The 25,143-nt window shown below is 38.6% G+C and overlaps 1 protein-coding gene across 2 annotated transcripts in view; it reads left to right on the forward strand.

Annotated features, from left to right (window-relative positions):
• Positions 1-24,656, forward strand: part of ZMAT2 (zinc finger matrin-type 2) — a 33,530-nt gene extending 8,874 nt beyond the window's left edge. Inside the window, exons 7-8 of one of the 2 annotated variants that reach the window (XM_021701792.1) lie at positions 13,345-13,382; positions 24,527-24,594. In XM_021701792.1, coding sequence (XP_021557467.1) covers positions 13,345-13,364 — 20 coding nt within the window. In that variant the 3' untranslated portion in view covers positions 13,365-13,382; positions 24,527-24,594. Of the gene's footprint in view, positions 1-13,344; positions 13,383-24,526 lie in introns of both variants that reach the window. The other variant, XM_021701794.2, reaches the window with a different exon arrangement.
• The last annotated feature ends 487 nt before the right edge of the window (positions 24,657-25,143 follow it).

Raw genomic sequence — 25,143 nt, forward strand, 5'->3', positions numbered from 1 at the left:
TGGGGAAGGAAATAAAGAGGTGAACCTGGAGCATCTTGTAGTGCCAGAAAGTAAGGAAGTGCTAACAAAAAACAACCCAAAGCAAATAAATGAAGAACTTTTAAAATTATTTTTGGTGTTTAGTAATGTTTGTCCTTTTGTTCTACTGGTTATGGTTACACTTGTATCTTTTCTTGTGTCCTCAAATTTCTTTTCCTCATTCAGAATCTGTATTTTCATTTGTCAGCCATATCTTGACTCTCCTATTATATAGCCACAATTATTTTATTCTGTTTTCTCTCCTCCCATTTTTTTTAGTCATTTTTAGGAAACAATTTGCATACTATTTTTTCCACTCTTACCACCACCTTTATTTTAAAGAACTACATCTTAATATAGTTAATGCTCCCCATCATAAGGTTTTCTGAATTTCCTCCCAGTTAGTCTTTATTTGGATGAAATTCATTCTTTAGTAAATTCTTCAAGAGAGGTTCCTGAATACTGTATTCTTGAGTTCTTGCATATTTAAAACTGATTTTTATAGCTTTGGTATTTGAAGGACAGGTGGATATAAAATCTTGGTTCACAGTTCTTTTCCTTGAGTTTTTAAAAACTTTGCTGCCTTTCTTTGTATGTTGTGAAAATACCAACCTGATTCTTTAATTCCTAAATGATTTCATCTTTTTGCCTGAGGCCTGGATGGTTTTTTTCTTTCAAATCTAATTGATTTTTTTTTTAAGATTTTATTTATTTATCTGACAGCCCAAGCCCAGGGAGAGGCAGGCAGAGGGAGAAGCAGGCTCCCCGCTGAGCAGGGAGCCTGATGTGGGACTCGATCTTGGGACTCTGGGATCAGTTAATGATCGGTTAAGTCAGCAGGCGCTTAACCGACTGATTCACCCAGGCGCACTCTAATTGATTTTCTTTTTTTTTTTTTTAAAGATTTATTTATTTATTTGAGACAGAGAGAATGAGAGACAGAGAGCATGAGAGGGAGGAGGGTCGGAGGGAGAAGCAGACTCCCCGCCGAGCAGGGGGAGCCCGATGTGGGACTCGATCCCTGGACTCCAGGATCATGACCTGAGCTGAAGGCAGTCTCTCAACCAACTGAGCCATCCAGGCGCCCTCTAATTGATTTTCTAAGATAAATCTCACAGTTGACCATTCCATATCAATTTTCCCTAAGTTCCTGAAAGACCCTTTTGATGTGTAGATTCACATTTTATTTCAAGGAAGTTTTCTTGTATTATAATTTTGAATATTACATCTGTTCCATTATTTTGCTTTTTTTCTTTAGGGACTATATATAATATATTTTGGATTTTTTTTTTTTTTTTTTGCCTCTGTAGCACTTTGTCTCTGATCCTTCTTTTTTTTTTTTTTTTTAAAGATTTTTTTTTTTCATTTGAGACACAAAGATACAGAGAGAGAGAGAGAGAGAGCATGAGCAGTGGGAGAGGCTGAGGGAGAGGGAGAAGCAGACTCCCGGCTGAGCCAGGAGCCCGATGTGGGGCTCGATCCCAGGACCCCGGGATCATGACCTGAGCCGAAGGCAGACGCTTAACCATCTGAGCCACCCAGGCGCCCCTCTGATCCTTCTTATTGCTTTCTTGATTCTGTTTTTATTTCTTGACTTTTAATTCCTTTCTTTAATATCACTTATTATATTTTAAGTAAAGTCTTTCCCTTGGACATCTTACAAATTAGTCTTTTGAAAAAAAGACGATTTGTCTTTTTTTCAGTTCCTGATTTTGACTAACTCTTGTCTTATATCTTTTTTGTTCACTTTTGTTCTTGGCTTGTTTTTTTTGTTTGTTTTTTTTTTTGATTGACAATATTTTTTCATAACACCAAATGACTGTTTAAGGCTATTCAATTGGGGTTGGAGTGTTGTGTTTGTTTCATAGTTAGGTTTTTAAATATATTCTCATTTTTTGTTGACTTTTTATAATATAATGCCTGCCATTTTCTATTCATTTTGAAATGCCTTTATTTTCCAGTTTCAGCAATTGCAAGTGAGGCAGGCAGTGTTTCTTCAAGAATACGCTCTTCTGCTGGCAGTATGAAGTGAAATAGAAGGCACTTTTTTGGGGGTGGAGCCCAGGCTGGCATTATTCTATGGGAAACTGAAGGCCATCTTATTTTTTTCCTTGAAAAAATTTTTAATTGTGGGAAATACACAGATCATAAAATTTACCATTTTAGCCATTTTTAAGTACAGTCAGTGGTATTTACATTCACATTGTTATGCAACCATCACAACCACCTATCTCCAGAACTTTTTTCATCTTGTAAAATTGAAACTCTGTCCATTAAACACTCCAATGCTTATTCCCAGCCTCTGACAACCATCATTGTTATTATTGGTACATCAATCATCAATGAATTTGACTACTCTAGGTACTTTATATAAGTGGAATCACAGTATTTGTCTTTTTGTGACTGGCTTATTTATTTCATGTTGCATAATGTGCTCAAGGTTCATGTATGCTGTAGCATGTGATAGGATTTCCTTTTTAAGGCTGAATAATATTCTATTATATATGTTATATATATATAATTATACCACATTTTGTTTATCCATTCATTCACTGATGGACACTTGGATTGCTTCCATCTCTTGGCTATGGTGAATTCTATTATGAAGATGGCTGCACAGATATCAAGATCCTGCTTTAACCCCACTTGCCCTTTAGTGTAGAGGTTAAGGGTCTGGGCTCTAGAGGCAGAGTACACGGGTTCAAGCCCTGGTTCTAGAACCTCTATACTCTGTAACCTCAGCCAAATAACCCTACCTCTGTTACACTGCTTTTTGATTTCTAAAACATTGACATTCATAGTACCTATTTTGTATAGTTCTTGTGAAAATTCATTGGATCGGGGTGACTGGCTATTCAGTTGATAGAGCATATGACTCTTGATCTCAGGGTTGTGAGTTTGGGCACATGTTGGGTGTATAGATTAGTTAAAATCTTAAAAAAAAATTCCATGATTAATACCAGTAATATGCTTAGAACAATAACTGGCTTATAACTAGTGAATTGTTTTTACTGGTACATCAGATAACTTAGGCAAGAGAGTTATTTTACCATCAGCACATCACTAAGTCACTAAAAGTCACTGACATCAAGCTAGAATCAAGTACAACTATGAGGTAATAAAGAGGGCAAGATCCTGCTTTCAATTCTTTTGGATATATACTCAGAACTGGGATTGCTGGATCACATACTCATTCCATTTTTAGTTGTTTGAGGAAACTTCATGCTGTTTTCCATAGCAGAGCACTATTTTACATTCCTACCAACAGTGCAGAAGAATTCCAGTTTCTCCATATCCTTGCCAACACTTGTTACTTTGTTTCTGTTTTTTTGTTTATATGGTAGTCATCTTAATGGGAATGACGTGATTCCTCTCTATTCTTGCATGTTTATTTTTCTGTTATTATTGTCTGCATCCATAAAATGTTGGTATTTTATTGGGATCATATTAACTAATCTATTAATTTGGAGACAACTGACATCTTTATGATATTAAGTCAAAGGGAAGTTTTCCCCTTGTTCACAAGTCCATGTTTGTGCTTTTTAGAAGTGCATTAAATTTTTCCACACATGAGATTTTGTACATTTAACAAGTTTGCTTTTAAGAATTTATCTTGTTTTGTTTATAGATAGGATATTCTATTCCTTAACACTTTCTGACTTGTTATTACTCATATATATGAAGATTGTTGATTTTTATGTGTAAATTTTATATGCTGACACCTTACTAAATTGTTTTATACTTCTTTTCCAGTTTATATACCTCTATTTGTTTTCCTTTCTCTGACTGCATTGGATAATTCCCCCAATGTAATGTTAAAAAGTAGTAAAAATAGAAAGCATCCTTGCCTTGTTCCTGACCTTTATTGGAATTCTTCCATTGTTTCCCCATTAAGTAAGATGTGTCCCTAACATGATTATGTATGTGTGTATATATAATATGTATATGATATAAGATGACAAAATATGTATGCACGCATGGCCAGATTAGAGATACAGCCACCAATTCCCATTTTAACTATTTTTTTTAAAAGATTTTATTTATTATTATTTATTTATCTGACCAAGACAGACACAGCGAGAGAGGGAACACAAGCAGGGGGAGTGGGAGAGGGAGAAACAGGCTTCCTGTGCAGCAGGGAGCCCAATGCGGGGCTTGATCCCAGGACCCTGAGACCATGACCTGAGCCAAAGGCAGACGCTTAATGACTGAGCCACCCAGGCGCCCCCCATTTTAACTATTTTTTAAAAATCTGGAATGTGTGTTGAATGTTATTGAAGGGTCTTTCAGCACATAGGGAAAGATGACTTTTCTTCTTAGATCCACTGATTTGGTAAATTATACTATTGTAATTCCTAATATTTCATTCTGCATATCTGGGATAAATACCACTTAGTTGTGATGTTATTTATATAATGTGTTGTTGGATTTTGTTTGCTAATATTTAATTTTTTTGCCTCAATAAGACAGTTGTAGGTTTAGAGAAAAATTCCACAGAAAATATAGAGAGAGAGAAAAAAAAAAAAAAAGAAAATATAGAGAGGACCTATGTGCCTTCTCTCTCCCTTCCCACCTTTCTGTTATTAACATCTTGCATTAGTGTGGTAGATTTATTAAAATTGATGAACTAATATTGATACATTAATATTAACTAAAGTCCATAGTTTATTTTAGTGTTTACTCTTTGTGGTTTATATTTCTGTGGGTTTTGACAAATGCATAATTTCATCTTTCCACCATTAGAGTATCATATAGAATAGTTGCACTGCCCTGAAAAATGCCCTGTGCTCCACCTGTTAATCCCACCTCCCTCATCAAACTTGTGGTAACCACTGATCTTTTCACTCTCTCCATAGTTTTGCCTTTTCCAGTGATATATAATTGGAATCTTAGAGTATATAGCCTTTTCAACTGGCTTCTTTGACTTAGCAATATGCATTTAAGATTCCTTCATATTTTTTCATAGCTTAATAGCTCATTTTTTTAATCATTCAATAATACAAGCATACTTTTTTCCTAAGATTTTATTTATTTATCTGATGGAGAGATAGAGCCAGAGAGCACAAGCCAGGGCTGGGGGGGGCAGGGGATGGCAGAGGGAGAGGGAGAAGTAGGCTCCTCGTTTAGCAGGGAGCCTGATGTGGGGCTAGATCCCAGGCCCCTGGGATCATGACCTGAGCTGAAGGCAGATGCTTAACCGACTGAGCCATGCAGGTGCCCCCAGGCATACTTTGTTTTATTGTACTTTACTTTATTGCACTTCACAGATAATTTTTTTTCCCCCTAACAAATTGAAGGATTGTGGCAAACCTGTGTTGGCACCATTTACCCAACAGCATTTGCTCCCTTTGTTTCTGTGTAATATTTTGGTAATTCTCACAATATTTCAAATTTTCATTATTATTATATTCGTTATGGTGATCTGTGATCAGTGATCTTTGATGTTACTATTGTAACTTGGGGACACCATGAATTGTGCCAGTATAAGAGTAAACCAGGAGTGCCTGGGTGGCTCAGTTGGTTAAGTGTCCAACTCTTGATCTCAGCTCAGGTCTTGATCTCAGGGTCATGAATTCAAGCCCCATATTGGGCTCCATGCTGGGCATGGGACCTACTTAAAGAAAAAAAATATATATATATGTAAATAAATATATAATAATATATATACATTTATTTATATTAAAATATTATATATATAAATACACACATTTATTTATAAGACAGTGGACTTAATCAGTAAATGTTGTGTGTGTTCTTAACTACTCTACTGACTGGCTGTTCCCCATCTCACTCCCTCTCCTTGGGGCTCCCTATTACCTGAGACAAAACAATATTGAGATTAATAATTAATAACCCTACAATGGCCTCTAAGTGTTCAAGTAACAAAAAAGGTAAAGCTAGAAATGACTAAGCTTAGCTAGGAAGGCATGTTGATAATCAAAATAGGTTGAAAGCTAGGCCTCTTGCACCAAACAACCAAGTTGTGTGTGAATGCAAAGGAAGAGTTCTTGAAGGAAATTGAAAGTTCTATTCCAGGCTGGTCCGAAGGTTATCTCAATTGATTTGTTCACAGTCAGTTACAGAACATTCTATTCCTGTGAACGCATGAATGATAAGAAAGTGAAACAGCCTTGTTGATACTGAGAAAGTTTTAGTGTTCTAGATAGAAGATCAAAGCAGCTACAACATTCCCTTAAGCCAAAACCTAACCCAGAGGAAGGCCCAAACTTTCTTCAGTTCTGTGAAGGCTGAGAGAGGTGAGGAAGCTGCAGAAGAAAACTTTGAACCTAGCAGAAGTTGGTTTATGAGGTTTAAGGAAAGAAGCCATCTCCATGACATAAAGGTGCAAGTAGACATGAATGGACATTTTTCCACAGAAGACATACAGATGGCCAACAGACATGTGAAAAGATGCTCAACATCACTCATCATCAGGGAGATACAAATCAAAACTACAATGAGATATCACCTCACACCTGTCAGAATGGCTAAAATCAACAACACAAGAAACAACAGGTGTTGGCAAGGATGTGGAGAAAGGGGAATACTCATTGTTGATGGGAATGCAAACTGGTGCAGCCACTCTGGAAAACAGTATGGAGGTTCCTCAAAAAGTTAAACAACAACAACAACAACAAAAACAAAAACAGAATTACTTGAGGGGCCTGGGCTCCATCGATTAAGCCTATGACTCTTGATTTCGGCTCAGGTCATGATCTCATGGTCTTGAGATTGAGCCTCATGTCAGGCTCCACCCTAGGTGTGGAGCCTGCTTAGGATTTTCTCTCTCTCCCTCTCCTTCTGCCCCTCCCCTGCCTCTCTCTCTCTTGAAAAAAAAAAAAAAATATATATATATACACATCTATATATATACACATCTATATATATCTATATGTAGATATATATATATGAGGTGCCTGGGTGGCTCGGTAAGTAAGAACATGACTCTTGGTTTCAGCTTAGTTCATGATCTCAGGATCACGAGATTGAGCCCTGTGCTGGTCTCCACACTCAGCAGGGAGTCTGCTTCTCTCTCTCTCTCTCCCTCTGCCCTTCCCCCTGCTTGTGTGCTCTCTCAAATAAGTAAATCTTAAAAAAAAAAAAGAAAAATACCTTATGATCCAGCAATTGGATCTACTAGGTATTTATCTAAAGAATACAAAAATGCTAATTCAAAGGGATACATGCACCCCAATGTTCATAGCAGTATTATCTGTAATAGTCAAACTATGGAAACAGCCCAAGTGTCCATTGACTAATGAATGGATAAAGAAGATGTGGTGTGTATATATATACACAATGGAGTATTACTCAGCCATAAAAAAGAATGAAATCTTGCCGTTTGCAATGACATGGATGGAGCTAGAGAGTATTAGGGTAAGCTAAATAAGCCAGAGAAAGACAAATGCCATATGATTTCACTCATATGTGGAATCTAAGGAACAAAATAAGCAAAGGGAAAAAGAGGCAAATCAAGAAACAGACTCTTAACTATAGAGAACAGACTGATGGCTACGAGAGGGGAAGTGGGTGGGGGGATGGGTTAAATGGGTGATGGGGATTAAGGAGTGCACTAGTGATGAGCTTTCAGTGTTTTAAGGAAATGTTGAATCACTGTATTGTACACCTTAAACTTACACTGTATGTTAACTGGAATTTAAATAAAAACTTAAAAAACAGTGCAAGTTGAAGCAGTAAGTTATCCACACCTTAAACTTACACTGTATGTTAACTGGAATTTATTTATTTACTTATTTTTTTTAAGATTTATTTATTTATTTGACAGAGAGAGACACAGCGAGAGAGGGAACACAAGCAAGGGGAGTGTGAGAGGGAGAAGCAGGCTTCCCGTGGAGCAGGGAGCCTGATGTGGGGCTCGATCCCAGGAGCTGGGATCATGACCTGAGCCGAAGGCAGACGCTTAACGACTGAGCCACCCAGGCGCCCTGTTAACTGGAATTTAAATAAAAACTTAAAAAACAGTGCAAGTTGAAGCAGTAAGTTATCCAGAAGATCTTGCTAAGATAATTCATGAAGGTAGTACACCAAAGAACATACTTTCAATGTAGACAAAATAGCCTGTTGGAAAAAGATGCCACTTTCATAGCTAAAGAGAAGAAGTCAATACCTGGCTTCAAAACACAGGCTTACTCTCTCAATAGGTGTTAATGCAGCTGGTGACTTTATTTTTTTTTTTCTTTTTAAAAAATTTATTTAAATTCAATTAGCCAACATATAGTACATCATTAGTTTTTTATTTAAATTGAAGCCAATGCTCATTTACAATTATTCCAAAAATCTTAGGGCCCTTAAGAATGATTGTAAATCTACTCTGCCTGTGGTCTGTAAATGGAACAACAAAGCCTGGATGACAGCACATCTGGTTACAGCATGGTTTACTGAATATTTTAGCCCACTGTTGAGATGTACTCCTTAGAAAAAAAGATCCTTTCAAAATAATACTGCTCATTGACAATGCATCTGGTCACCCAAGAACTCTTATGTTGTTCTCGTGCTTGCTGACACAACATCCATTCTGCAGCCCATGGATCAAGGAGTCATTTTGACTTTCAAGTCTTGTTATTGAAGAAATACATTTTGTAAGGTTACAGCTGCCACAGATGATGATTCCTTGGATAGATCTGGGCAAAGGAAATTGGAAGCCTTCTGGAAAGGATTCACAATTCAGATGCCATTAAGAACATTTGGATTCATGGGAAGAGGTCCAACTATTAAAATTAATAGAGGTTTTGAAGAAGCTGATTACAACCTTCATGGCTGACTTTGAGAGGTACTTCAGTAGATGAAATAACTGCAAATGTGATGGCAATCGCAAGAGAATTAGAACGAGAAGTGGAGCCTGAAGGTGTGACTGAATTGGCACAATCTCATGATAAAATGTTAATGGTTGAGGACTTGCTTCTTATGGATGAGCAAAGAAAGTGGTTTCTTTTTTTTTTTTTAGGTTTTTTTAATTTTTATTTTATTATGTTATGTTAGTCACCATACAATACATCATTAGTTTTTGATGTAGTGATCCACGATCCATTGTTTTCGTATAACACCCAGTGCTCCATGCAGTACGTGCCCTCCTTAATACACATCACCGGGCTAACCGATCCACCTTCCCCCCTCCCCTCTAAAACCCTGTTTGTTTCTCAGGTCCATAATCTCTCATGGTTCATCTCTCCCTCCAATTCCCCCCCCCCGCATTTTCCCCTTCCTTCTCTTAATGTCCTCCATGTTATTCCTTATGTTGCACAAATAAGTGAAACCATATGATAATTGACTTTCTCTGCTTGACTTATTTCACTTAGCATAATCTCCTCCAGTCCCATCCATGTTGATGTAAAAGTTGGGTATTCATCTTTTCTGATGGCTGAGTAATATTCCATTGTATATATGGACCACATCTTCTTTATCCATTCATCTGTTGAAGGGCATCTCGGCTCTTTCCACAGTTTGGCTATTGCGGACATTGCTGCTATGAACATTGGGGTGCATATGGCCCTTCTTTTCACTACATCTGTGTAAGAAAGTGGTTTCTTTTTTTTTTTTAAGGTTTTATTTATTTATGTGAGAGCGAGAGAAACAGCATGAGAGGGGAGAGGGTCAGAGGGAGAAGCAGGCTCCCCGCTGAGCCGGGAGCCCGATGTGGGGCTCAATCCCAGGACTCCGGGATCATGACCCGAGCTGAAGGCAGTCGCTTAACCAACTGAGCCACCCAGGCGCCCTAAGAAAGTGGTTTCTTAAGACAGAATCTACTCCCTGTGAAAATTGTTGAAATGACAACAAAGGATTTAGAATGTTACATAAACTTAGTTGATAAAGCAGTGGCAGGGTTTGAGAGGATTTACTGATTGACTCCAATTTTGAAAGAAGTTCCTGGGTAAAATGCTATCAAACAGCATCACATGTGGGGTGCCTGGGTGGCTCAGTTGGTTAAGCATCTGACTCTTAATTTTGGCTCAGGTCATGATCTAACAGTGGTGGGATTGAGTCCTGCATCAGGCTCCATGCACAGCGGGGAGTCTGCTTGGGATTCTGTCTCTCCTCCACCTGCCTCTCCCCCCACCCCAAATAAATAAATAAATCTTAAAAAAAAAAAAAAAGCATCACATACTACAGAGAAATCCTTTGTGAAAGGAAGAGTCCATTGATAGAACAAACTTCATTGTTGTCTTATTTTAAGAAATTGCCACAGTGACTCCAACCTTCAGCAACCACTGTCCTAATCAGTCAGCAGCCATCATTGAGGCAAGATGTTCCACCAGCAAAAAAAAGAGATTACATTTTGGTGAAAGCTCAGATGATGACTAGCATTTTTTTGCAATGAAGTATGTTTAAGATATATATATTGTTTTTTAGATATAATGCCATTGCACATTTAATAGACTATAGTATAATGTAAATATAACTTTTATATGCACTGGGAAATCAGAAAATTTATTTCACTCACTTTATTGTGGTGGTCTGGAACTAAACCCACAATATTTTCAAGGTATTCTACCAATATACCACACATTGTTTGTCCATTCATTTATTGAAAGATACCTAGATTGCTTTCTATTTTGGACCATTATGAATAAAGCTACCATAAATATTTGTATGCAGGTTTTTTTGTAGACAAACTTTTCAACTTATTAGGTAAGTGTCTAGAAGCACAATTGCTGAATCATATGGTAAGCCTATGTTTAGTTTTCTAAATAACTGCCAAAATGTTTTACAAAGTGGTGGTGTTCTCACCAACAATGAATGAGAGTTCCTGTTGTTCCACATCCCTGGCAGCATTTGGTGTCGTCAGTATTTTGGATTTTGGTCATCCTGATTGGTGTATAGTGATATCTCATTGTTTTAACTTTGAATTCCTGAATATCTTGTGATGGTGAACATCTTTTCATATGCTCTCATTGTTGTTGCTGCTATTGGCCATTTGTATATCTTTTTTTGGTGAGAGAGATGTGTGTTCTGATCTTTGGTCCATTTTTGGATTGAGTTTGTTTTATTTGAGTTTTAAGAGTTCTTTGTATATGGTCTTTGTGTGTTTGGGCTGCTATAGCAAAATGCCATAGAACGGTGACTTGTAAGCAACACATATTTATTTCTTATAGGTCTGGAGTTTAGGTTAATGGCGCTGGCAGAATTGTGGTTGGTGAAGGCTCCCTGGTTCATGGATTGCCATCTATTCACATGATGGAATGGGATTAGGGAGCTTTGTGAGGTTTCCTTTATAAGGGCACTAAAGTCTCCCAAAGACCCACCTCATAATATCATCACCGTTGCGAGTTAGGAATTCAACATCTGAATCTGGGGGGACAGAAACATTCAATCTCTAGCATATATTTTAGATACAAGTTGTTTTTTTTTTTTAAGATTTATTTATTTATTTGACAGAGAGAGACACAACAAGAAAGGGAACACAAGCGGGGGAGGGGGGGGTGGGAGAGGGAGAAGCAGGCTTCCCGCGGAGCAGAGAGCCTGATGCAGGGCTCGATCCCAGGGCCCTGGGATCATGACCTGAGCCAAAGGCAGGTGCTTAACAACTGAGCCACCCAGGCGCCCCACAAGTTTTGTTTTTTAAATCAGATATATATTTTGCAAACATTTTCTCCCAGTCTGTGGTTTATATTTCCATTCTCTTAACGGTGTCTCTCATACAGCAGAAGTCTTTAATTTTAGGGGCTCCTGGGTGGCTCAGTCGTTGGGCGTCTGCCTTCCGCTCGGGTCACCATCCCAGGGTCCTGGGATCCAACCCCGCATCCAGCTCCCTGCTCAGCGGGAAGCCTGCTTCTCCCTCTCCGACTCCCCCTGCTTGTGTTCCTGCTCTTGCTATCTCTCTCTCTGTCAGGTGAATAAATAAAATCTTAAAAAAAAAAAAAAGAAGTCTTAAAAAAAAAATGTATTGTTATGTTAATCACCATACATTACATCATTCGTTTTTGATGTAGTGTTCCATGATTCATTGTTTGTGTATAACACCCAGTGCTCCATGCAGAACGTGCCCTCTTTAATACCCATCACCAGGCCAACCCATCCTCCCATGCCCCTCCCCTCTAGAACCCTCAGTTTGTTTTTTTTTAAAAAAGAAGTCTTCAATTTTAATGAAGTCCATCAATTTTTTTCTTTTTAAACAAATTTTTAAAAGTTTATTTATTTGTGGGGCGCCTGGGTGGCTCAGTCGTTAAGCGTCTGCCTTTGGCTCGGTCCTGGGATCCAGCCCTGCCTTGGGCCCCCTACTCCGTGGGAAGCCTGCTTCTCCCTCTCCCACTCCCCCTGCTTGTGTTCCCTCTCTTGCTGTGTCTCTCTCTGTCAAATAAATAAAAATCTTTGGGGCGCCTGGGTGGCTCAGTTGGTTAAGCGACTGCCTTCGGCTCAGGTCATGATCCTGGAGTCCCAGGATCGTGTCCCACATTGGGCTCCCTGCTCAGCGGGGAGTCTGCTTCTCCCTCTGATGCTCCCCCCTCTCATGCTCTCTCTCTCTCTCTCATTCTCTCTCTCAAGTAAATAAATAAAATCTTTAAAAATAAGTAAATAAATAAATAAATAAATAAATAAAAATCTTTAACAATAAAAAAAATTTTATTTATTTGTGGGGCGCCTGCATGGCTCAGTCGTTAAGTGTCTGCCTTAGGCTCAGGTCATGATCCCAGTGCCCTGGGATCGAGCCCCACATCGGGCTCCCTGCTCAGTAGGAAGCCTGCTTTTCCCTCTCCCACTCCCCCTGCTGTGTTCCTTCTCTCACCGTCTCTCTGTCAAATAAATAAATAAAATCTTTAAAAATATATTTATTTATTTGTCAGAGAGAGAGCACGCAAGCAGGGGGAGCAGCAGGCAGAGGGAGAAGCAGGCTCCCCGCTGAGCAAGAAGACCCATGTGTGACTCCATCCCAGAATCCTGGGACCATGACGTGAGCTGAAGGCAGACGCTTAACTGACTGAGCGACCCAGGCAGCCCATCAATTGTTTTTTTTCTTAAATTGTGCTTTTGGTGTTCTATCTAAAATGTGATCACCAAACCGAGGGTTTCCTATATTTTACTATGTTATTGTCTAGAAGTTCTATAATTTTGCATTTTACATTTAGATCTATTGATTCATTCTGAGAATTAATTTTTGTGAGAGGTGTAAGGTCTGCCTCTATATTCTTTTTGTTTGTTTGTTTGTTTACATTTGGGTGTCTAGTTGCTCCAGCATGGACATTGCTGCAAAGATCCTCAGCTCCATTGAATTGCCTTTGTTCCCTTATCAAAGATCAGTTGACTATATTAGTGTGGGTCTATTTCTAAGCTTTCTGTTCTGTTCCACTGATTTATTTTTCTATTCTTCAGACAATGCCATGCTGTCTTGAACACTGTAGCTTTATATGGTAAGTCTTAAAATCAGGTAGTATCAATCCTCTTTGATTTTCTTCAGTATTGTGTTGGCTACCCTGGGTCTTTTGCCTTTCCATATGAACTTTAGAATCAGTTTGTCAGTATACACAAAATAATTTGCTGGGATTTTTATTGGGATTGCATTGAATCTATAGATCATTTTGGGAAGAATTGACCTCTTAATAATATTGAATCTTCTTCTCAGGCGCCTGGGTGGCTCAGTTGGTTAAGCGGCTGCCTTCGGCTCAGGTCATGATCCTGGAGTCCCGGGATCGAGTCCCGCATCAGGCTCCCTGCTCAGCGAGGAGCCTGCTTCTTCCTCTGACCCTCCCCCCTCTCATGTACTCTCTCTCATTCTCGCTCTCTCAAATAAATAAATAAATCTTTAAAGAAAAATATTGAATCTTCTTCTCAATGAATATAAAATATCTCTCCATTTATGTAGACATCCTTTGATTTCTTTCATCAGAGTTTTGTAGTTTTCCTCATATGGATCCTTTACATCCCACAAATTTTGCTGTGTAATATTTTTATTTTCATTTATTCGAAGTATTTAAAAATTCATTCTGTGACTCCTTATTTGACTCATATGTTATTTAGAGGTCTGTTGTTTAATCTCCACATACTTTGGGATTTTCCAGCTATCTTTTAAATGTTTTGTTAAATTTATACCTAAGTATTTCAGTTATTTTGGTGCTAATATAAATGGTATTATGTTTTAAATTTCAAATTCCAGTTATTCATTGCTGTTATATAGAAGAGCAATTAACTTTTATGTATTAACTTTGTATCCTGCAGCCACCTGGCTATAGTTTCTTATTGGTTCCAGAAGTTTTTTGTTGGTTCTTTGGGATTTTCTATGTAGACAATCATATCATCTGCAAACATAGATAATATTTCTTCCTTCCCTAAAAATATACATTTTATTTCCTTCCCTTGTCTTACTGTACTAGCTAGGACTTCTAGTATCACCTTCTGGATCCACCCTTGCATCCTGGGAATAAATCCCACTTGGTCGTGGTGAATAATCCTTTTAATGTACTGTGGGATCCTGTTGGCTAGGATCTTGGTGAGTATTTTGGCATTCATGTTCATCAGGGATATTGGTCTGTAATTCTCCTTTTTGATGGGGTCTTTGTCTGGTTTTTGGATCAAGGTAATGCTGGCCTCATAGAAAGAGTTTGGAAGTTCCTTCCATTTCTATTTTTTGAAACAGCTTCAGTAGGATAGGTATTATTTCTTCTTTAAATGTTTGGTAGATTTCCTCTGGGAAGCCATCTGTCCTGGGCTCTTGTTTTTTGGGGAGGGTTTTGATTACTGCATCAATTTCCTTGCTGGTCATTGGTCTGTTCAGATGTTCTACCTCTTCCTGTTTCAGTCTTGGTAGTTTATGAGTTTCCAGGAATGCATCCATTTCTCCCAGATTGCCTAATTTGTTGGCATATAGTTGCTCATAATATGTTCTAACAATTGCCTGTATTTCCTTGGTGTTGGTTGTGATCTCTCCCCTTTCATTTATGATTTAATTAATTTGGGTCCTTTCTCTTTTCTTTTAGATAAGTTTTTTTTTAAGGTTTTTTTATTTATTCATTCAAGACACAGAGATACAGAGAGAGAGAGAGAGAGAGAGAATATGAGCAGGAGGAGAAGCAGAGGGAGGGGGAGAAGCATGTCCCCCGCTGAGCAGGGAGCCCGATGCGAGGCTCAATCCCAGGACCCTGGGATCATGACCTGAGCCGAAGGCAGAAGCTTAACCATCTGAGCCACCCAGGTGCCCCTCTTTTGGATAAGTTTGGTCAGAGGTTTATCAATCTTATTCTTTCAAAGAACCCACTTCTATTTTTGTTGATCTGTTTCACTGTTCTTCTGGTTTCTGTGTTATTGATTTCTGCTCAAATCTTTATTATTTCTCTTCTCCTGCTTGGTTTAGGCTTTATTTGCTGTTCTTTCTCCAGGTCCTTTAGATGTAAGGGTAGCTTGTGTATTTGGGACTTTTCTAATTTTTTGAGAGCAGCTTAGACTGCTATGTACTTCCCTCTTAGGACCACCTTTGCAGTATCCCATAAGTTTTGAATCGATGCATTTTCATTTTCATTAGTTGGCATGAATTTTTAAGTTCTTTAATTTCCTGGTTGACCCATTCATTCTTTAGCGGATGTTCTTTAACCTCCAAGTGTTCGAGTTCCTTCCAAATTTCTTGTGTTTGAGTTCCAGTTTCAAACATTGTGGTCTGAAAATATGCAGGGAATGATCTCAGTCTTTCGGTATCAGTTGAGGCCTGATTTGTGACCAGGTGTGTGATCTATTCTAGAGAAAGTTTCATGTGCACTTGAGAAGAATGAGTATTCTGTTGTTTTAGGATGGGATGTTCTGTATAATATCTGTGAAGTCCATCTGGTCCATTGTGTCATTCAAAGCCCTCATTTCTTTGTTGATCTTCTGCTTAGATGATCTCTCCATTGCTGTGAGTAGGGTGTTGAAGTCCCCTGCTATTTATGTATTATCAGTATGTTTCTTTACTTTGGATATTAATTGGTTTATATAATTGGCTGTTCCCACATTGGGGGCATAGATATTTACAATTGTTAGATCTTGTTGGATAGACCCTTTGAGTATGATATAGTGCTCCTCTACATCTCTTACGACAGTCTTTGGTTTAAAATCTAGTTTGTCTAATATGAGGATTGCGACCCCATCTTTCTTTTGAGGTCCACTAGCATGATAAATTGTTCTTCATCCCCTCACCTTCAATCTGGAGGTATCTTTAGGTTCAAAATGAGTCTCTTGTAGACAGCATATGGATGGGTCCTGCTTTTTTATCTAATTTGATACCCCGTGTCTTTTGATTGGAGCATTCATTCCATTTACATTCAGAGTAACTATTGAAAGATAGGAATTTAGTGCCATTGTATTGCCTACAAAGTCCCTGTTTCTGTAGATTGTCTCTGTTACTTTCCAGTCTATGTGACTGTTGGGTTCTCTCTTTGCTTACAGTATCCTCCTTAATATTTCTTGTAGGGCTGGCTTGGTGGTCACATATTCTTTCAGTTTCTGTCTGTCCTGGAAACTCTTTATCTCTCCTTCTTTTCTCAATGACAGCCTTGCTGGATAAAGTGTTCTTGGCTGGATGTTCTTCTCATTTAGTACCTTGCATATTATCTCTCCTTCTTTTCTCAATGACAGCCTTGCTGGATAAAGTGTTCTTGGCTGGATGTTCTTCTCATTTAGTACCTTGCATATATCTTGCCAGCCCTTTCTGGCCTGCCATGTTTCTGTGGATAGGTCTGATGTTATTCTGATGTTCCTCCCTCCATATGTAAGGAATCTCCTCTCCCTAGCTGCTCTCAGGATAGCTTCTTTGGCTCTAAGATTTGCAAGCTTCACTATTATATGTCAGGGTGTTGATCTGTTTTTATTGATTTTGGGAGGGGTCCTCTCTGCCTCTTGGACATGAATGCTTGTTTCCTTCCCCAGATTAGGGAAGGTCTCATGATTTGCTCAAATACACCTTCTAGCCCTCTGTCTCTTTCCACCCTCTTGGATCCTGATGATTCTGACATTGGTTCTTTTCAATGCATCATTAAATTCTTGAAGCCTTTCTTCATGGGCTATTAGTTGTTTTTCTCTCTTTTCCTAAATTGCCTTCCTTTGCATTAGCTTGTGCTCTAGAGCACTTATTCTCTCTTCTGCCTCATTGACCCTAGCTGTTAGAGCATCCAATTTAGACTGCATCTCATTCCTAGCATTTTTAAGTTCGGCCTGATTAGATCTCATTTCTTCCCATAGAGATTCTGTATTGTCATTTATGCTTTTTTTTTTTTTTGAAGATTTTATTTATTTATTTGACAGACACATAGAGAGAGAGAGCACAGATACGCAGAGCGGAAGGCAGAGGGAGAGGGAGAAGCAGGCTCTCTGCTGAGCAGGAAGCCCGACTCAGGGCTCAATCCCAGGACCCTGGGATCATGACCCGAGCCGAAGGCAGGCGCTTAACCAACTGCGCCACCCAGGCGCCCCTCATTTATGCTTTTTTCAAGCCTAGCTATTAACTTTATAACTGCTATCCTGAATTCTATCTCTGACATCTTGCTTATATTCTGTGGCCGAGAACATTGCCTCTGGTTCTTTGTTGTGAGTTCCTCCTTCTAGTCATTCTGCCCATGGAAGGATGGGTGAGCAAATGAATAGAGTCTAAAATATCAACCACAACCCAGGCAAAATGCACCCTAGGAAAAAATCCAAAGTGGTTGGAAGCTACCACAGAAAAGCAAGCAAAGTTAAAATGAACACAACAATAGAAAAGGGCGGGGAGTGTAATCTCACAGGGTGGACAAAGTAGGGTGATCTACTTGTTCCTGATTGAATTTTGGTCTGTGTGTTAGAAGACACTACATCCCAAAATTGAAAAGAAAACAAAGTTTATAATATAACATTGAATAGAGTGAAAAAAGGACTAGAATGAGGCATAAATCTATAAAATGTAGATTGAAAAAAAAAAGGTTAAAAAGCGACTTAAAAACATAAATTGGTAAAATAAGAATCTAGTTGAGGGATGCCTGGGTGGCTCAGTTGGTTAAGCATCTGCCTTCTGATCGGGTCATGATCCCAGGGTCCTGGGATCGAGTCCCATATTGGGCTCCTTCCTCAGAGGGGAGCCTGCTTCTCCTTATGCCTGCCACTCCCCCTGCTTGTACTCTCTCTCTCTGACAAATAAATAAATAAAATCTTTTAAAAAAAGCATCTAGTTGAAATGGGAAAAAGGTTAAAAAAAAAAGAAATGTAAATTTTAGACTGAAGGAAAAACGAGTCATGAGGAAACACCTGAAGCTCAATATATTATTTTCCCCTGGCGCTGGAGTTTTATACTCCTGTGGGATCTAGAAGTTTGTCATTCACCTGTTCTTCCAGTCTGTCTTCTGGGGGAGGGGCCTGCTGTTCTGTTTTCAGGCCTGGACGGAGTTACCCCACCCCTTGTCAGGGGGATGGGCTCAAGGTGAGCTGGTCGTCTGTGTAGCTTTTGTTCCCTGGTGGCTTTCCACGCTTCTTCAGAGGGTCAGGGCAAAAATGGCTGTGCCATGATATCTGGCCCAGAGCCACAAGATGATGGTCCACCTTCTTCAATAAACCCTCCAGGTCAAACCATCTCCATTTCTGTGTGCACCAAACCTGAAGACTCTCGAGGTTTGCCCCCACTGCTGTTCTCCCTGGGGGGATTTCCTGGGGCCCAAGAGCCACACGTAACTTTCTGTCTTTGCAGCTGCAAGTGGTTGTGGGCTCACGGGCGCAGTCTACTCTGCTGCTCCCAGGTCATGGCGGAGTGCCCTCCTACTGTCCTTTCTGGGGCCACTGCCACCCTGAGAGTTGTTGCTCAATGTGGGTGCAGCTGTTTCCTCTCTCCCAGGGGATTTTAAACAGTCCGCACATTCCAGTCCTTTTCAGGCAAAGAGTGTCTCCCTACCTGCCCCGTTCATGGTTTATGGCCACTGGAGCTGAGAGTCCCTTTGGGGCTCACTGACCATAGCCAGTTTCCCTGCTTCACTGCTTGGGCACTCTGTTGGATCAGGCACCCCCGTTCTTTGTGTGTCTCCTGGGATCCTGAGATCACAGTGACCCACCTAGAATTCTGCTCTTTTCATCCCTCTTGCCCCTTTCAGAAAGGGATGTTTCTCACTAAAGCAGATTTCTAAGGGTTCTGATCTTGTGCTGCCATCTTACATCACTTTCCAGTAGCTGGCTTATGCAGGCTGCCTCCTCCCTCCGTTTATCTTCCGATATTTCTCCATAGATTCATGATTCTGTACCTCCTACCTGCAAAAAGCAGTTGTTTTTCTGCTTGTAGAGTTCCAGATATATTTTCTTACATCTCAGGCTGAATTCATGTATGTTCAGAATGGTTTCATAGATATCCAGCTAAATTTGAGGGACCAGATAAAATGAGGTCCCCTACTGTGCTGCCATCTTGCCTCCCTTCTCTGCCTTCTGTAGTTTTGGTTGAGCATTTTATGTGATTTCAGGTTCTGTCCTCTCTTATTTTTTTAAGCTTTTTAAAAAGATTTTATTTATTTATTTGAGAGAGAGAGAGAGAATACACGAGTGGGGTGAGGGGCAGAGGGAGAAGCAGACTCCCTGCTGAGCAGAGAGCCTGATGCGGGATGCGGGGCTCGATCCATGGACTCCAGGATCATGACCTGAGCCAAAGGCGGACACTTAACCAACTGAGCCAACCAGGCACCCCTTTTTTTAAGTTTTTATTTGAATTCCAATTAGTTAACATACCATGTTATATTAGTTTTAGGTGTACAATATAGTGATTCAGCACTTCCATACAACTCCCAGTGCTCATCACAGCAAGTGTACTCTTTAATTTCCATCACCCAGTTAATCTATCCCCCCCACCCACCTCCCCTCTGGTAACTATCAGTTTGTTTTCTTGAGTTAAGAGTCTGTTTCATGGTTTGCCTCTCTCTTTTATTCCACTTTGCTTGTTTGTTGTGTTTCTTAAATTCCTCATATGAGAGAAATCATGGTATTTGTTTTTCTCTGACTGGCTTATTTCCCTTAGCATTAATATTCTCTAGCTCCATCCATGTCACTGCAAATGGGAAGATTTCATTCTTTTTTATGACTTTTATGAAAAAAATCCATTCATCAGTCGATGGACACTTGCGCTGTTTCTGTAGTTTGGTTATTGTAGATAATGCTGCTATAAAAATAGGGGTGTATGTATCGTTTTGAATTAATACTTGTTAATTCTTTGGGTAAATATCTAGTGGTGCAATTGCTAGATCATAGGATAGTTCAATTTTTAACTTTTTGAGGAACCTCCGTACTGTCTTCCACAGTAACTGCACCAGTTTGCATTCCCACCAACAATGCAAGAGGGTTCCCCTTTCTCCATATCCTCACCAACACTTGTTGGTTTTTGTGTTGTTGAACCAAAGAGCTGAAAGACCTGTAATCTGAAAACTATAAAACACTGATGAAAGAAACTGAAGAGGACACAAACAAATGGAAAGACATTCCCTGCTCATGGGTTGGAAGAATGAATATTGTTAAAATGTCCATACTACCCAAAGCAATCTACACATCTAATGCAATCCCTATCAAAATGCTAGCAGCACTCTTCGCAGAGCTGGAACAAACAATCCTAAAATTTGTATGGAATCACAAAAGTCCTGAGATAGCCAAAGCGACCTTGAAAAAGAAAAGCAAAGCTGCTGGTGTCACAATTCCAGATTCAAGTTATATTACAAAGCTTCAGTGATCAAGACAGTAGGATCCTGGCACAAAAATAAACAGATAGATCAATAGAACAGAGTAGAAAACCCAGAAATGAACCCACAACTATATATGGTCAATTAATCTTCAACAAAGCAGGAAAGAATATCCAATGATAGAAAGACAATCTCTTCAACAAATGGTGTGGGGAAAACTGGGCAGCAACATGCAGAAGAATGAAATTTGACCACTTTCTTACACCTTACACAAAAAATAAATTCAAAATGGATTAAGACCAAATGTGAGACCTGAAACTGTAAAAATCCTAGAGGAGAACACTGGCAGTAACCTCTTTAACATGGCTATAACAACTGCTTTCTAGATATGTCTCTGGAGGCAAGGGAAACAAAAGCAAAAATACTATTGGGACTTCATCAAGATAAAAAGTTTCTGCACAGTGAAGGAAATAGTCAAAAAACTAAAAGGCAATCTATGAAATGGAGAAGATATTTGCAAATAACATATCTGATAAAGGGTTAGTATCCAAAATATATAAAGAACTTATCAAACTCAACACCCCAAAAATGAATGATCTAATTTAAAAATGGGCAGAAGACATGAGCAGACATTTCTCCAAAGGAGATGTACAGGTGCACCACAGATGCATGAAAAGATGTGCAGCATCACTCATTGTCAGGGAAATGCAAATCAAAACCACAATGAGTTTTTACCTCACACCTGTCAGAATGGCTAAAATAAAAAACACAAGAAAGAGTAAGTGTTGGCAAGGATGTGGAGAAGAAGGAACCCTCATGCACTGTTGGTGGGAATGCAAACATGTGCAGTCACTAGGGAAAACAGTATGGAGGTTCCTCAAAAAATTAAAAATAGAGCTACCCTATGATTCAGTAATTACACGACTGGGTATTTACCCAAAGGAAAAAAACCCTCTAATTTGAAAAGATACAGGCACTCCTATGTTTATAGCAACACTATTACAATAGCCAAATTATAGAAGCTTACCAAATGTTCACTGATAAATGAATGGATAAAGAAAATGTGGTATATACATACAATGGAATATTACTAAGCCATAAAAAGAATGAAATCTTGTCATTAGCAACAACATGGATGAATCTAGAGAGTATAATGCTAGATGATATAAGTCAGGCAGAGAAAGACAAATACCATGCGATTTCACTCATACTTGAGTTAAAAAAAAACAAAACAAAATAAATGAACAAAGGGGGAAAAAGACAAACAAACAAAAAAGACTCTTACCTATAGAGAACACACTGATGGTTACCAGAGGGGAGGTTGGGGATGGGTGAAATAGGTGAAGGGGATTAAGAGTATGCTTACCATAATGAGCACTAAGTAATGTGTAGAATTGTGAAATACCTATATTGTATACCTGAAACTAATATAACACTGTACATCAACTATACTGGATTTAAAATTTTTTAAACAGAACAACCAATGGGGAAAGGATAGTCTCTTCAATAAATAGTGCTGGGAAACGTGATATCCAAATGTAAAAGTATAAAATTTGACCCCTATCTTACACTACTCACAAATATTAACTGAAAAGTGGATTAAGGACTGAAATGTGAGACATGAAACCATAAAACAACAAGAAAACATAGGGGAAAGCTCCTTGACATTGGTTTTGGCAATGATTTTTTGGATATGACACCAAAAGCACAAGCAACAAGAGCAAAAATCAACAAGAGGGACTATAACAAAATAAAATCTTTCGCACGGCAAAAGAAACATTCAAAAAGAAAACCAGTAAGGCATTCTACAGAATGGGAGAAAATACTTGTAAACTTTATGTCTGATAAGGAGTTAATATCCAAAATACATGAATAACTCATACAAGTAAAAAATGACAAAAACAGTGTAAAATGGGCAGATGAGGGGCGCCTGGGTGACTCAGTCGGTTGAGCATCTGCCTTCGGCTCAGGTCGTATCCTGAGGTCCTGGGATCAAGCCACATAAGGCTCCCTTTTCAGCAGGGAGTCTGCTTCTCATTCTACCTCTGCCCCGCCCACTGCCCCTCCCCCCCACTCATGTTCTCTCTCTCTCAAATAAATAAATAAAATCTTAAAAAAATAAAAATAAAATGGGCAGATGATTTGAAGAGATATTTCTCCAAAGAAGATATGCAAATAGCCAACATGTACATGAAAACTTGCTTGACATCACTAATAACCAGGGAAATGCAAATCAAAACCACAAATGAGGTATCATCTTAAACCTGTTAGAATAGCTATTATCCAGAAAACAAACAAAGCATGTACATACAAGATATAATAAATGCCAGCAACGATGCGGAGAAATGGGAACTCTGTCACTGTTGGTAGGAATGAAAATTTGTTCAGCCACTACTGAAACAGTATGGAGTTTGCTCAAAAAATTAAAAATAGAACTACCATATAATCCAGCAATCCCACATTGGGGTATATTTCTGAGCAAGATGAAGTCACTATTTCAAAAAGATATTTTCACTCCCATGTTCATTGCAGTATTATTCACAATAGCCAAGACATGGAAATAACCTAAGTCAACCTAAGTGTCCATCAGTGGATGAGTATATATATATATATATATATATATACACACACACACATTATACATATATATGTATACACATACATATATACATATATACACACATATTTAATACATATATGTATGTATGTGTGTGTGTGTGTGTGCACCATAAAAACAGGAAATCCCACCATATGCAAAAACATGGACAGAACCTGAGAGCATTATTCTTCTGAGAGAAATAAGTCAGATAGTGAAAGACAAATGCTGTACAATCTCTTCTACGTGTGGAATCTAAAAGCATCAAACTTGTAGAAATGAGTGGAATAGTGCTTGCCAGGGGCTGAGGGGTGAAGAAAAGGAGAAATGCTGGTCAAAGAGCATAAATTCAGTTATAAGGTACATAAGTTCTGGGGATCTAAAGTATAGCATGATGACTATAGTCAAAAATACTGTATTATATATTTGAAAGTTGTTATCAGAGTATAGCTTTAATGTTCTCACCATAACAACAACAACAACCATAAAGTGGTCATTATGTAAGATAAAGGATACTTTAGCTAACCTTATTGTGGTAAACATTTTGCAATATATACATATATAAAATCATCACATTGTACACTTTAAACAATGTTGTATGTCAACTATATCTCAATAAAACTAGAAAAAAGTGGGGGGAAAGCAGAAAAGCTCAGGTATAGGTCACAGCCCATGCACAGGCTCACTAAAGACTGAGATGTGGTCATAGGATTATAGAATACTTCCCCTCTCCCCACAACATACCACCACATCAATAGGGCTCCTGTGTAACAGAAAATTGCAACTAAAAGAAGTGCATGACTCAGACCTTATTTAAGAAGGAGTATCAAAGGAAATCCAAAGACAGCAGGGGAGACAAAACCAAGCACATTAGAGGAAATTTTAACCTCTGACACCTACAGCTAGGTGTAAAAACATAACCCCTGGCAAGAAAATAAAAATTGACACAAAAGGCCTATTTACTTCATTTCCTTTTACTTGATACAATATGTTCAGGTTTCAGAAAAATTTACAAGGTACATTAAAAGAAATAAAGATACAGACTGAAGAGACAGAGCAAACGTTAGAACCAAATTCAGATATGACAGAGATACTGGAATTACAATAGGTAGAATTTAAAATAATTAGCATTAATATATTAAGGGCCCTAATGAAAAAGGTGGAAAACACACAAGAAGAGATTGATAATGTAAGCAGAGACATAGAAAATCTAAGAAGGAATTAAATGGAAATGCTAGAGATGAAACCCATATCAATTGTATATGGTTTTATTTTCTTAAAGCAAAAACCCAAACACTAAAGCAAATGTTTTCTCCAATTCTCCCAGGAAAATTTGCTTACCACAGAGTGGCTATTGCAATTGCTGCAATACAGTCAATTGGAATTAGAATCTTCCATGAATTTGAAGATATGATGGAAAAGAAGCAACACAAGCAAAGTCTATCTTTAACAGAAATCTAAAATGAGGAACTTGAGATGCAAAAACCTCTTTCATTCCTCTTCTTCTGATAGACAAAAGTTTTTTAAAGTCATCTTTGTAAAATGTCTTTAGATCTACAATGATTTGTTGTAAGTATATAACATGATTGGGTTCTTTATCTTCTTCTGCTATTGATATGGTAATTATTTCAGGTAATAGATGTAACCTTCAAGATTTCATGAAGTGGGGTGCCTGGGTGGCTCAGTTGAGCATCTGACTCTTGGTTTCGGCTCAGGTCTGATCTCGGGGTTGTGGGATTGGGCCCTCCTTCTGACTCCACCATGCTCAGTGTGGAGTCTGCTTGTCCCTCCCCTCTGCTCCTCCTGCTTGGACTCATTCTCTCTGTCTCTGCTTCTGTCTCTCTCAAATAAATAAATAAATAAATAAATAAATAAAATCTTTTAAAAAGATATTTCATTAAGTAACGTCTGACAATTCACCCTGCCACTTGAAGAAGAAAAATC

The sequence above is a fragment of the Neomonachus schauinslandi genome, chromosome 7 (genome assembly GCF_002201575.2).
Source record: "Neomonachus schauinslandi chromosome 7, ASM220157v2, whole genome shotgun sequence".
Classification (NCBI taxonomy): domain Eukaryota; kingdom Metazoa; phylum Chordata; class Mammalia; order Carnivora; family Phocidae; genus Neomonachus; species Neomonachus schauinslandi.